Consider the following 13,295-nt stretch of genomic DNA (forward strand, 5'->3'; position numbering starts at 1 on the left):
TTCTTTAGTGGCAGAGGCCTCCCTGTTATTCCCCAAATATGCCAATATCCTTCTCCCTTAATAGTAGTTATCCTCGTTCACAGATTCTCAAACTTTATTAACAGGTATTAGAATCAGCAAGAATGGGGGCGCCTGGGTGGCTCAGTCGGTTAAGTGTCCCACTTCAGCTCAGGTCATGATCTCATGGTTCGTGGGTTTGAGCCCTATATCGAGCCCTGTGCTGACAGCTCAGAGCCTGGACCTTGCTTCGGATTCTGTGTCTCCCTCTTTCTGCCCTTCCCTGATCATGCTCTGTCTCTATCTCTCAAACATAAACATTAAAAAACAATTAAAAAAAAAAAAAAGAATCAACAAGAATGCTTGCCAAATATAGATTGTTAGTCCCCACTTCCAGAATTTCCAATTCAGTAGATCTAAGATAAGGCATGATCATTTGCATTTCTATCAAGTGCCCAGGTAAGGCTGATCCAATGAACAAGGTTAGAAAACCACTGCTCTATTTATTCTTTGCCTAGCTCTTCCCCAGATACCCATTTGGCTATTCCCTCACTGTCTTCAAAGGCTTCATTTAAATCTTTGTCCAAATTCAGGCCTCTCCTGATCACTCATTAACACTGCAACCTATTCCTGCTACCGCCCTCCTACTTACCCTGCTATACTTTTTCCATAACTGTTATTTACAAATCATATTTACTTTCCCCTTTCTAAAATGGAGGCCAATGAAGGCATAAATGACTGGCCACTTTGTTCACGGATATATTTCAACAAGTCTGGAATTCAAGTGCTTAATTTGAGTGAATGGAAGAATGAAATTAAAAAATGTAGGAAAATGAAAAATTAATTTTGCAATGACATCAAGTAATCCAGCCCTGACTAGTTTCAGTATTCAGGTAAGGAGCAGAAAAAGCAGATTACATTGTATGAAGAGAGAATGAGAGGTATAGTGAAGAGAGTCAGCACAGGTTAGTGTTTCCAGAAGTCTGGCTGAAAAGACAGAAGTTATGGGAGAATACAGAGTGGGGAGAGAGTGATTAAGTTTGGAAAGGAAAAAAACGCAAATGTTTATAATAACCCCTTAAGAGAATGTGGTTAAAGATGAATCAAAATAAACAACAGACGGAGCGCAAGGTCCGAAAGATGGTAGAAAGTAGAGCCAGGAGTACAGGTTAAAACAAGTGACCATAAACAAAAGGAAAGTCTCCATTTCATCAGTGTGGAAAAACTGAAGTGAAAATCAATATGGATATAAGTTTATAATCAGAAAGTGAAAAGTTGGAAGTTGAGTGAGAGAACCGGAAATAAGAGGCACACTCATAGACTGACAACATTATTTTTACTCAATAAAGTTGAGTAAAAGGCCTGAAAAAAATGATAAAGGTTTAGAAGAGTTGTTGAGAGAAATGGAAAAGAAGCTGATCACTAACAACGTAAAAGCTTGATGGCAGTCTTACTGAAGAGCTGGGAGGGCTGGATGGTGGCAGCTGCAGGATGCATATGAAGAAACACTAACCAAATAATTTATTGATTCATATAAATTTTAGCTCTTTTGGTTTTCCTCCAATCCCTCCCCTTCTAAACTGCTATCAGTTACTTTTTTAAAAAGATACCTGATAATATCATTTTCCTGTTTAAAAATATTCAGTGGCATACGTGATGTTTAAGAAAATCTAAATTCCTTAGCCAAGACATTCAAGGCCCTCTGCAATCTGATCTCAATCTACCCTTTTACCCCTCCCAGAAATATACCATATATCCCAAACTGCACCCGTACTAGATCAATCTCAATTATCCTTTAAAAATTCTCTGTGCTTTATCTGCTCATTTGGTTCCTTCTAACTTCCCAAGTCAAAAAAACTCATTTTTTTGAGGCACATATCAAACATTTCCATCACTATGAAAATTTTCCAAGCCCAGGGGTGGACATATCTGATCCATCCCCTGTATTACTGCAGGCTTTCATACATAACTTTTATTATACTCTCATGTATACTTTTATACATAACTCATTATTTCATACATAACTCTTACTAATAGTTACTTGTGTCTTTTCTATCCCACTGAGTTACTCTTTTTGAAACTGACTGCCTGGAATCATGGTGCTAAACTGAGGAGGAAAAAACACATCCCTGAGTAAGTGTAACCAAAATCAGTCACCACTCAAGTTTATAACCCAATCTATACTACATGGGTGGCCTTGAAAACTTCGAATATAAAGTACTCCCAAAACAAAAGTCTACTCAGGTGCCTGACAGTGACAAAAACAAACTCTCCCTTAGAAATCCATCTTTGTCCCAGGTCTCAAAAAATTCCCACCGAAAAAACTGAAAGAAAAATGAACACCTGTTAAAAAAAAAAAAAAAAAAAAAAAGGAGGAGTGCCTGGGTGGCTTAGTTGGTTGGGTGTCTGACTTTGGCTCGGATCATGATCTCACGGTTTGTGAGTTCAGGCCCCGCATCGGGCTCTGTGCTGATGGCTCGGAGCCGGGAGCTTGCTTCAGATTCTGTGTGTCTCTCTCTGCTCCTCCCCCACTTGCTCTCTCTCTCTCAAAAGTAAATAAACATTAAAAAAAAATTTTTTTTAAAGGAAAAAAGAAAGAAAAGAAAAAGAAACTAATCACTAAACATTCAAGAAAAGAAGGCACCAAAATATGGGAACCAGAAATGAAACCCATAAAAACCTTAGATACTGGAAATTAGCAAAGGAAAAGAAAAAAACAAAACATCATGGTTTGTGAGTTCAAGTCCCACATTGGGCTCTGTGCTGACAGGTCAGAGCCTGGAGCCTGCCCCACTATGTTCTTTCTTTGCCTCAAAAATAAATAAACTTTAAAAAATTTAAAAAAAAAAAGAAAGATAAATTTGAAGATTCTCTTTGTCTCCCTCTGCTCCTCTACCCTATCTGCTCACTCTTTCTAATAAAATTAAAAAATAAATGTTTTCTTTAAATTTAAAAAGGAGTGCCTGGGTGGCTCAGTTGGTTGAGCATCTGACTCTCGATTTCACATCAGGTCACGATCCCAGAGTCGTGGGATCGAGCCCTGTATCAGGCTCCTTGCTGAGCATGAAGCCTGCTTAAGTTTCTCGTCCTCTCTATCTCTTTCTCAGTCTCTCAGGGCGCCTGGGTGGCTCAGTTGGTTAAGGTCTGACTCTTGATTTCAGCTCAGGTCATGATCTGTTTGGGAGTTTTAGCCCATCAGGCTCTTGCTGTCAGCCCAGAATCTGCTTGGGATTCTGTCTCCCTCTCTCTCTGCCCCTCCCCCACTTGCTCTCTATGTCTCTCAAAATAAATAAATGTTTTTTTAAATATATTTTAAAAATCTCTCTCTCTTTCTCTCCCCCTCTCTCCAACTCACTCTCTCTCTCTAAAATAAATTTTAAAAATACTATTTAGAAAAAAGAAATAAATTTGAAAAACTAAGCAGAAAAATCTAAAAAGAATGACCAAAGTAATTTGAAAAACAAAAATGAAATACTAAAATAAAAACTATAACAAATTTAAAATTCAATAGGTGAGCTTCAGGCAAATCAGGCACAGCTAAAGAGAGAATCCGTGAACTGAAAGATATATGAGAAGAAACTTCACAGAATGTAGCACAGATTTACAAAGAGATGAAAACTAGGAGTCAGTCAGTTGGGCATCCAACACTTGATTTCAGCTCAGGTCACAATCTCACAGTTCATGAGATTAAGCTCCATGTCAGAGCCTGCTTGGGATTCTCTTTCTGCCTCTCTGTCCATCCCCTGCTCATGCTCTCCCTCTCTCTCAAAGTAAAAAACCTTACAAACAAAATAAAACAAAACAAAACAAAACAAAACAAAACAAAAACCAAAGAGACAGAAACTTAAAGGAAATCAGGAGAAATGGAAGATAAAGTGAGATGATTTGATATAACATACAGATATACAGAATTCCACAAAAGAAAGAGAATGGGAAAATATTTAAGCAATAATGACAATTTTTCAGAATCAGTGAAAACAAAAAGCACAACAAATGCCAAGCTGGATAAATAAAAAGAAATCTGCAATCAACACATCATAGTTAAACTACAGAACATCAAAGACAAAAATGGGATTTTTAAAGCAAGCAGAGAAAAATAAACTACCTTCAAATTAGAAACTATTAAGACTGATAGTGAACTTTTCAATATCAATAATGGAAGCCAGAAAATATCTTCAATATTTTGAGAATGTAACTAGCCAATATAGAATTTCAAACCTAGACAACTATCTTTAAAAAAGGGCAAACAAAGGGGCGCCTGGGTGGCTTAGTTAAGTGTCTGACTTTTGATTTCGGCTCAGGTCATGATCTCATGGTTCATGAGTTTGAGCCTTGCATCAGGTCCTGCACTGACAGCATGGAGCTTGCTTGGGATTCTCTCTCTCCTTCTCTCTTCCCCTTCCTCTCTTGCTCTCTCTCAAAATAAATAAATAAACTTTTTAAAAGGGCAACCAGAAATAAGTTTTCCATCAAGCAGACACATTCTAAAGAAAATCCTAAAAAAATTATTTTAAGCATAAATGATTCTAGACATAGAAAAGTGAGCCAAGAAAACATTAACTATATGAGCAAAGCTAGGCATGTACCGGCCTTTGTATACCAGGACAGGATAAAGGTCTTGATTAATTTCAAACATTGATAAGAATTCATGTTACAATTCCTAGAGGAACTAATGAGACAAGAAACTTAATATCTACCTTCCAAACCAGTAAAAGAAAAAAAAAATGTTTGAAAAAAAAAGCCCAAAAAACAAAAGAGGCAAGAAAAAAAAAATCCAAATATCAGTAATCATGAAAAATGTGAATGGAATATATATTCTAGTTAAAGAACAAAGATTGTCAGACTAAATTACAAATGAAATCCAGTTCTATACTATGTACAAGTGACATTTGAGACATGAGGATATGGAAAGACTGAAAGAATGGAAAATGATATACAAGGCATATATACTTACCAAAAGAAAGATGGTGTGGACTGTTACCATAAGTCTTTTAGGCAGAAACATTGCTAGAGATAAAGAAGGCCACTACATAATAATGAGAATAATGAGTCAATTCCTTAGTCTCAGGGTAGTTAAAGCAAAAACTGAAAACCATAAATCCATCATCATAGTGGCTGACTTTAACCTCTCAGTAGTTAATCAAGCAGATCAAAAAATGAAGGAAGATGTGAACATAAAAAAACATATCTAACGATCCATTTATTCCTTTCAAACACACACAGAAGAGTTATAAAAATCAATCACATACAATAAAGCAAATCTCTACAAATAAATGACAGTAAATTCTCATTCTATCCTTCTCTAATATCTCATTCTCTGACAATATGACTGACTTAGAAATCAATAACAAAAAATACAGCTGAAGAACCTCCATGCTTGGAAGTTAAGAAACATACTTCCAAATAGCCTACAGATCAAAGAAAAACAAAACTCGCAAATATTTAGAATAAATGGCAAAAAATTACATATCACAAACAGCTGAAGTAGAAATTTCATAACTCAAAATGATCTTAATAGAAGAGAGGCTGAAAACCCATAAGTTTAAAAAGCTATGGATTTCTTTCTAAGAAAATTTAAAAACAGGGGTGATACAACTTATAAACACTGTAATAGAAAAATGAGATTCTTAATAATAATTTTTTATAGAGGCACCTGGGTGGCTCAGTCGGTTTAGCATCTGACTTTGGCTCAGGTCCTGATCTCACCGTTTGTGAGTTCAAGCCCTGCGTCGTGTTCTGTGCTAACAGCTCAGAGCCTGGACCTGCTTCAGATTCTGTGTCTCCCTCTCTCTCTGCCCCTTCCTGGCTTATGCTCTTTCTCTCTCTCAAAAATAAACAAACATTAAAAAAAATTTTTTTTAATATTAATAATTTTTTATAAATGTTACAACTTACAGGAAAAGGACACTTTACTAGAAAAATACGTTTTACCTAAACTGCCTTAACCAGAAATAGAAAGCATGAACAGTCAACAGTTTAAAACCTTCCCAGAAAAAATTCTACCCAGGCCCAGACACTTCTACCAACAAAGCCTACCAAATATCCCAGGAACAATTCTAATCTTAACTTATTCTTGAAAATAGGGGAAACCACTCCCCAGCTCATTTTGAGCATATCATAACCTTACACTAGAATTTGGCATGGGAAAAGAAGGGAAAAAATTAGCCTATAAACCCAGATGAAAAATTCTAACCCAAATATCCCTCAAGTGGGAAATGGATAAACAAACTGTAGCACAGCCATACAATGGCACATTTAGCAATAAGAATGCACTAGTGCTACATACAATAACAAGGATGAATCTGAAATACACTATTAAATGAAAGAATCCAGAATCAAAAGGCAATATATTGAACGATTCCATTTATATGACATTCTGGAAAAGGCAAAACTATAAGGACAGAAAACCCATCAGTAGTTACCTGGTGGGCTGGGGGAAGAAGGAATTGATTGCAAAGGGACATGGGGGAATCTGTGAGAGGTGACAAAACTGTTCTAGATCTTAATTGTGGTAGCTGGCAATAGTTAGCCAACTGCCTGTATTTCTCAAAACTTAAAGAACTATACACTAAAAAGGCTAAATTTTACTGCATATAACTTATACCTGCATAAAAAAGAGAAAAAGAAAAAATTAGCAAATCCAACCCAGAAATGATATATCACGAACTGGAATTATCCCAAGAATACAAAGGTGGTTTAACAGTACAAAAATATAATCCATTACACTAATAAATTAAAGGAGAAAAATACATGTTCTTCTCAATAATGAAGAAAAAAGATACGATAAACTTCAACATCCATTCATGCTGAAAATGTCAAATAATAGGGGGAAAAAACTTTTTACTCAATAAAGGATATCTCTAAAAAACCTAACATCATGTGAAAAGTAAATATCCAAAGCATTCCTTTAAGGTAGGGAACAAAGGTGTCCACATTATTGCTTATTTTAAAAAATACATTAGAAGTCTTGACCAGCATGTAAGGCCAAAAAAGAAAGATCAGAATGAATCTAAACTTATCATTATTGAATAATGACTGTCTATCTAGAAAGTGCAAGAAGAATTCACAGATGAGGTATCAAAACAATTTCAATGAAACACAGTATCAAAATGACTAGTTACCCCATAAAGAAAGAATCTTAGTACTAATTGAAATTTTTTATTCCATTACCTTGACTAGGTTCAGTAGTGTCAGATTTCAGGGAAAGCTGTTTTGTTCCATCTTTAACTTTTTTCAACCGGTTCTTATCCCCTGGTAAAGTCAATTTTTGCCTGAGTGGTTTTAATTCAAATGCCTGAAAAGTTTTGACCTGCGTTTTCTCCTCAGGAGCTACTTCTTTACTTGGGTCCTTTGTAATACTGACATTATCAGTGCTTGTTTGGTCCTCAAAGTTCAATGTTTTAGGATCTTCCTGCACATTCTCTTCTTTGCTACTCAAAGCTAGTTTTTCATCCTTATTGATGCACTCTAGTTCCAACTGTATTTGCTTATACTTCAAAAGTAAGTCTTCAAAAGTTTCTTCCCCACAGTTTTCACTTTTAGATGAATAATTTTGTTTTCTTGATGGAGATCTTCCAAAACTTTTGGCTGAACAGCATATTAAGGAAACCAGTTTCCAAAATTTTTCCAGTAAATTTAACAAAAACACATTAAGTTATAGATTAATTACCTCCCTTTTTTATCTGTTTTTTAAAAAAGATGAATTGGTAGTTTCAAATTACTAAAGTCCATTCAACATATGTGCTAATGCCCACTTTCATTATGCGCCCATATTTCAAACTGAATAAGTAACCACATAAAATAATCCACTTACAAAATCACTAATGTCAGTTGTTACCCACAGTAACTACAGGTATTCCAACCACTTAGAGGTCTACAGCAGCCTTCCTTCTGAGGTTATCAGAAAAAGCCATAATATGCTGGATGTTAAAAATTCCTTTCTGAAAGAGGAGAAACTGGTTTGTCACAGGTGTGGATAATTTACCCTTCAGATAATCAGAAGGAAACATTTCTTCTTTTAGTTTCTTCTCAAGTCTCAAATTTTTAAAAAAGAGATAAAAAATGAACATTGACAGCTAACAGCTAAAACTAGTTTATAAATAGCAAACATTTTCTTAAATACCTAGTACATAACAATCTTAGAGCTCCTCAAATATACTAATATCCAACATATGCACAACTAAGACAATGAAAGCAGTTATACTATAAAAAAAATAATAAAATCTTTCAATAGCATTCAAAATGTATTTTGTAAACTAATTTGTCCCTGAAGATAAGGATAACTACCAAATTTTTTCTTCTTCTCTAACAAGTGATACATAGAACATAACTTTTTCCTTGGAAATGGCTACAAAATTCCAATACTATTCTTATTCAAAATAATTAACATAGGTGAAAATTGCTATCCCTCACTTCTGCCTAGAAATTAACAAGATTTAAAGATAAGTACTTTATGTGATTTTAATACAATATGTCCTTTATAGATCATTTAAACTAGCTAGGATATAACATTACAGTTCCCTAAAGATGGTTCCTCTGTTTAACAATTTACAGGACAATCAGCCTCCAGATATTGTTCAATTTCCCTAATAATGAATAGAGGAATGGGAATCACCACCAAATATTGTTTTTTCACCAATAATTTTAGAAACTAAACCAGCATTACCACTTACATCTCGACATCTTAACAGTTCTACAGCAAAACTGTTTTAGTAAATCTTTGGACCTCTGATCTAACCTCTGCAGAGCCAAGTTTCTTGAAAGAATACTAGTTTCTCATTATCTTACTCTTCAAATGAAATCTAGATTCTGCTGGCTGAGTTTGTTTATCCACCGTGTTTTCAAACTTTATTTCACCTGACCTCTCTGCAGCTTTGGACACTGCAAACCACTTCTCTCTTGGCTTCCCTAGCCCCACTTTCCTCCTGTTTCCCTACCTTCTTTTTTCCTTTAAGTCTTCATGACTCCTTTCTAACTCCGCAATAATGGTGCTCTTCAGTAAGCTCTATTTAAGCCTCTTTCACTTTTCCTTTTGAGCATTCTAATGCACTTCCATACATTTACACAATACAAGGGAGAAGTCTTGCCTCATGATAGATATTTGGGGTTTTATCTCCCACAAGCCACCTCCCACTCTGTTGCACTAATAATCTTTCTAGAACACAAATCTGATCAGATCTCTCCCCTTGTTTAAATCTCATTAAGAACAGAGTCCAAAATCCTTACAATGGCATATAATGCCTCATGATTTGACCTGTACTTCCTTCCCAATCTTACAATTTCCCCGTTAATCACAATCATGCACAGCTTTGTATTTAGATTTTTCGGTTCTTCAAACTGACCCCAATTCAAAATTGAAATGTCACCTCCTATGTGAAGCTAGAGCATTATTTGCCCCCCTAACCCACATTACTCTTTGTACATGAATTCACTAATTAGCTGCATTTACATCTCACTTTTCAGTAGAGCCATCTAAAGGCACAACCACAGTGATTAAAAAAAATAAAACTGAAGACCTTGGAAAGATTTGTAGAGGAAAAAGATTCAATACACTGACAAAAAAAAATAAAAGAAAAATGAGGAAAAGTAATTCAGTTACAACTGTAAGTAATCTCTGTCAAGGCTAAATGAAATCTATTTCTAATATATGACAACTAGGATGAAACCAACATTTAAAAGATTTAATTTTAAGCTAGTTAAAAATCCAATTTCTACCTCAGATCTGGTTTAAAAAAAGAACTGCTATTCAACCTTTACAACTGCAGATGAAAATGAAATGACTTTTACTGATGAGAGACACTGGCCTAATTATGTTAGCTCTCATCAGATTAGAAAGTGTAAAACAGTAGTCATCCAAAGGAAACATGCTAAGACTGACTGAGCATCTATCACTAAGAAAAATTTTAAATGAATGAGAATGAAAATAAGTGCCACGATAGAATCTGGTTCATTCTACCTTTTCAAAGCTGCAATCAGCATACCTTAATCATTACAGAAAGAGTTAAAAAACAAAACAAAACAAAAACAGCAAAAAACCTGTACTCATGTTACTTTACTTCCACATTAATTACATAAATGAACCACAGTATAACCCTTCTTCTTTTTTTTTTTTTTTTGTAAATTCTACCCCCAACATGGGGCTCAAACCTATGACGCCAACATCAAGAGTCACATGCTCTAATGACTGAGCCAGCCAGGTTTCCCATAACCCTTATTCTTTCTTAATGTAATATCTGCAAAATTAAAATGTCATTATTATAATTGCACAGTGAAATATAGGAATAAACCTAAGTAAAATCTTGGTATTAAGAAATTTGAATTAATAAATATTTGTATGACAAATTTTGTTTGCTCACATCATATAAAAGTAGTTGGAAACTATGTTTTCCTTCACAAATTCTTACAAAGACTATCAACCCTAGGGTGGATTAATGATACTTCATGAGGAAAACAATGAGCAGAGGCTCAAAATAAGCATCCTTTTCTTAAGAGCAGCATCTGTGAAAAGAAAAACAGCAAGACAGCTCATTTCTGGTAAGTTACTACAGAAATCAGATTGGATATATTCTTGTGCTTTTTCGCATCATATGCCTGTTTACTAATAAAAACATAAGCTTAGCAATGAATAAAGGTATATGTGACAGAGGCCAAATTGGTATTGAATGAATGGACAAAAAAAAAAGCAAAGGCAGGAGCTGGGCAAACCCCCTTCCTCACCACCTTCTCTAATACAATTAGATGAAGAAAAAACTCTGCTCCCACAGTACTTTTTATATACCTCAATACGAACTGCTTTACATTAAACTATAATTATTTACTCACGTTTGTCTCTCCAACACAAACTCCAAACTTCCTCTCTTGTATTCTTGAAAAATATACATATACGTACTTAAACATCCTGTTTTTTAGATTCAGACTCGACAACAAATCTTTCATTAAAAAAATATCTTAGGCAGAGTTCTTTTCTTCTTCTTCTTTTTTTCTTTTTTTTTTTTGAAAGAACATCCTCTTTTTAAAAGTTAAATATCTACATGATTTTCTTTGAAATGAGCCTGGGATGCTCCTAACCCAACTTCTGGTGGCAAATTAAGTTTTTTCTGGGCACTAGCATCAGAAGTTGCTACTTCTTACCTAAACTTACATTTCTTGTCCCCTTTATATCCTAAAATCTGGGGAAAACCATCTGGTCCTAAATATTCTATAAAAATAATGTTGCGTGTCTTCCAAACAAATGTCATTGCGCATAAGTTCCAAATATAATTAATGTTATAAAATCATTACACTATAGAAATTACAACCAGTAATAACTATACTTAGTAAACTATTTTAATGCAGTTATCATGAAATAAGACCTAGTTCTACAAACTCATAAACTAGCAAACCTTCAGATGACTAATTCTCCAGTATAAATCTTAAGGAAATGTAGGACTGTTAAAGATTATGGGCTTAGAGATGACAAAAACCAGGTATATTGCTATTTCCCTTCTCAACCTCCCCATAATCTCCACCCTCCCATATACTCCATGGCTTCCAATATATTAAAATTAAAATGCTGTTTGTCTTCCTCTAACCTACATTTGTCAGCACTGAGTTACAAAATGTCCAAAAAGTGAACATAGAGAAGGCGGTAAAGTTTTACTAAAAGTTTACGAATTTGAAACCTCTGAATTAACAGACTTGGTAAAGCTACGGGTCTTTTCCCTGTCCCCCACTTTAAAAGGCAGCAATGTGTAAGAATCAATCAAGAATGGTAAAGCAGAATCACAAATAAAAACTGTATAATTACGCAGAATGGAACTTTACAATTTTCAATGCCAAAGTTCAATATGGTATAAGCAACACTATTCCCCAAACTGACTCTTTTTTTTCCCCTCTAACAATCTAAATCAACCTCACATACAAACAAATGCTAATGAAACCTAGGCTTCTGATGTACTATTACAAATGTGATTTTAGACTTTCTTGTATTTCACTAACTTGGTGCCAACCCATACACGTTTACATTAAAAAGCAATAATACACCCAGTAAACCAATCTTAAGAAACAAGACTCTATAGTGTGACACATGGGGATCACCAAAGAGAAACTTACTTTTAGTATATTGACACTGACAAATAAGCGGTTCTGATGGTTCAGAAAAGTTACTCATCTCATAGACCTAATAATGACGCTAAAGGGAACTTTGTTAAGTGACACACCCAGGGCGGACCGCCACGTTAAGGATACAACTCTTCCGAGGTGGAGAGGGCTCTCGCCAGCCCTGACTGCTGCTGAATCCGGATCCTGCTCCTCCTCCCAGAGGAGGTCTGCCCCCCGACTTGCCTCCTCGCTCACCCCCTCCTCGCCCCCGACTCCAGCGACTTCCACCCCGGTACGGCCTGCCTCGAAAGCGGAAACGGTCCAAGGCGATGTGGCTCCGTTCCCAAAAGGACGGTCGGGGGCTGCTTTCGGACAGCGAGCTCGAAGGCATCCGCACGGAGGGCGGGTGAGACCGGAACGGCTCTTTGGGTCGGTAGCTGCTGTGTCCCCTGAGGTGGCCCCGCTCCGACGCGTGCCGCGAGCGTGAGAAATTCCTCAACTGCTGCTGAGAAGAGGACGACGACGAGGAGGAGCCACCGCCTCCGCCAGATCCACCGCCCCGGGCCGGGTGAGGAGGCCTTCGCCGTGGATACGGTAACAGCCCGCCGCCACTGCTGCTGCTGCTGCTCCGGCTCCGTATCTGGCTGTTGTTATCGTCGTCGCTGATTTCCCCATCTTCTAGCTCCCCTTCTTCCTTGGGCGAGAGGCCACTGGAGGCCGGGGCCGGAATATCTGCGGTCGCCATCCCGGGAGCAGCGCCTTCCACACAACCTTAGCCCTCCGTCCGGGGATCCGCCCGACAATTGCCTTCCTCCTCGGTTCCCTTTTTTTCTAACGGACCCGGTCGGTGCGGCCTTACCCTACTCGGACACCTAGCGGGCTTTGCTCCCCAACTTCCCCGCACCCCAGCTCTTTCTCGCCGGACCGTCGCAATTCAGTTCCCTTCCCTAGCGCCCCCTTGCTCCTCCGCGCTCGGGGCTCTTCCGCCTCGCGAGAAAGGGGCTCTGGAAGTGGCTCGCCCGTGACGTCGCTTCCTGCGGCACGCAGGAAACAAGGCTTCCAGTTCACGCGATAATAATCCGGACAACGCGATTCTCAGTGGGACTTGTAGTCTTTCTTCTCTCTCCCTTCGGGTTTGTCCTTCCAACCCATAGCTCACACCCACCGCGGGCTCGGGATTGGGATATCTGGGTGCGTGGCGGGGTGGGCGGGCCCGTTCT

At 37.2% G+C, this 13,295-nt stretch overlaps 1 protein-coding gene across 1 annotated transcript in view; it reads right to left on the reverse strand.

The window, feature by feature from the left end:
• The window catches only part of ZFC3H1 (zinc finger C3H1-type containing), a 54,132-nt gene extending 41,081 nt beyond the window's left edge, over positions 1-13,051 (reverse strand). The window contains exons 1-2 of the mRNA XM_047865029.1: positions 12,223-13,051; positions 7,168-7,584 (exon numbers count right to left, since the gene is read on the reverse strand). Of these exons, the coding sequence (XP_047720985.1) occupies positions 7,168-7,584; positions 12,223-12,820 (1,015 nt within the window). The 5' untranslated portion in view covers positions 12,821-13,051. The remainder of the gene's footprint in view (positions 1-7,167; positions 7,585-12,222) is intronic.
• Between the last annotated feature and the right edge of the window lie 244 nt (positions 13,052-13,295).

The sequence above is a fragment of the Prionailurus viverrinus genome, chromosome B4 (assembly GCF_022837055.1).
Source record: "Prionailurus viverrinus isolate Anna chromosome B4, UM_Priviv_1.0, whole genome shotgun sequence".
In the NCBI taxonomy this organism is placed as follows: Eukaryota; Metazoa; Chordata; class Mammalia; order Carnivora; family Felidae; genus Prionailurus; species Prionailurus viverrinus.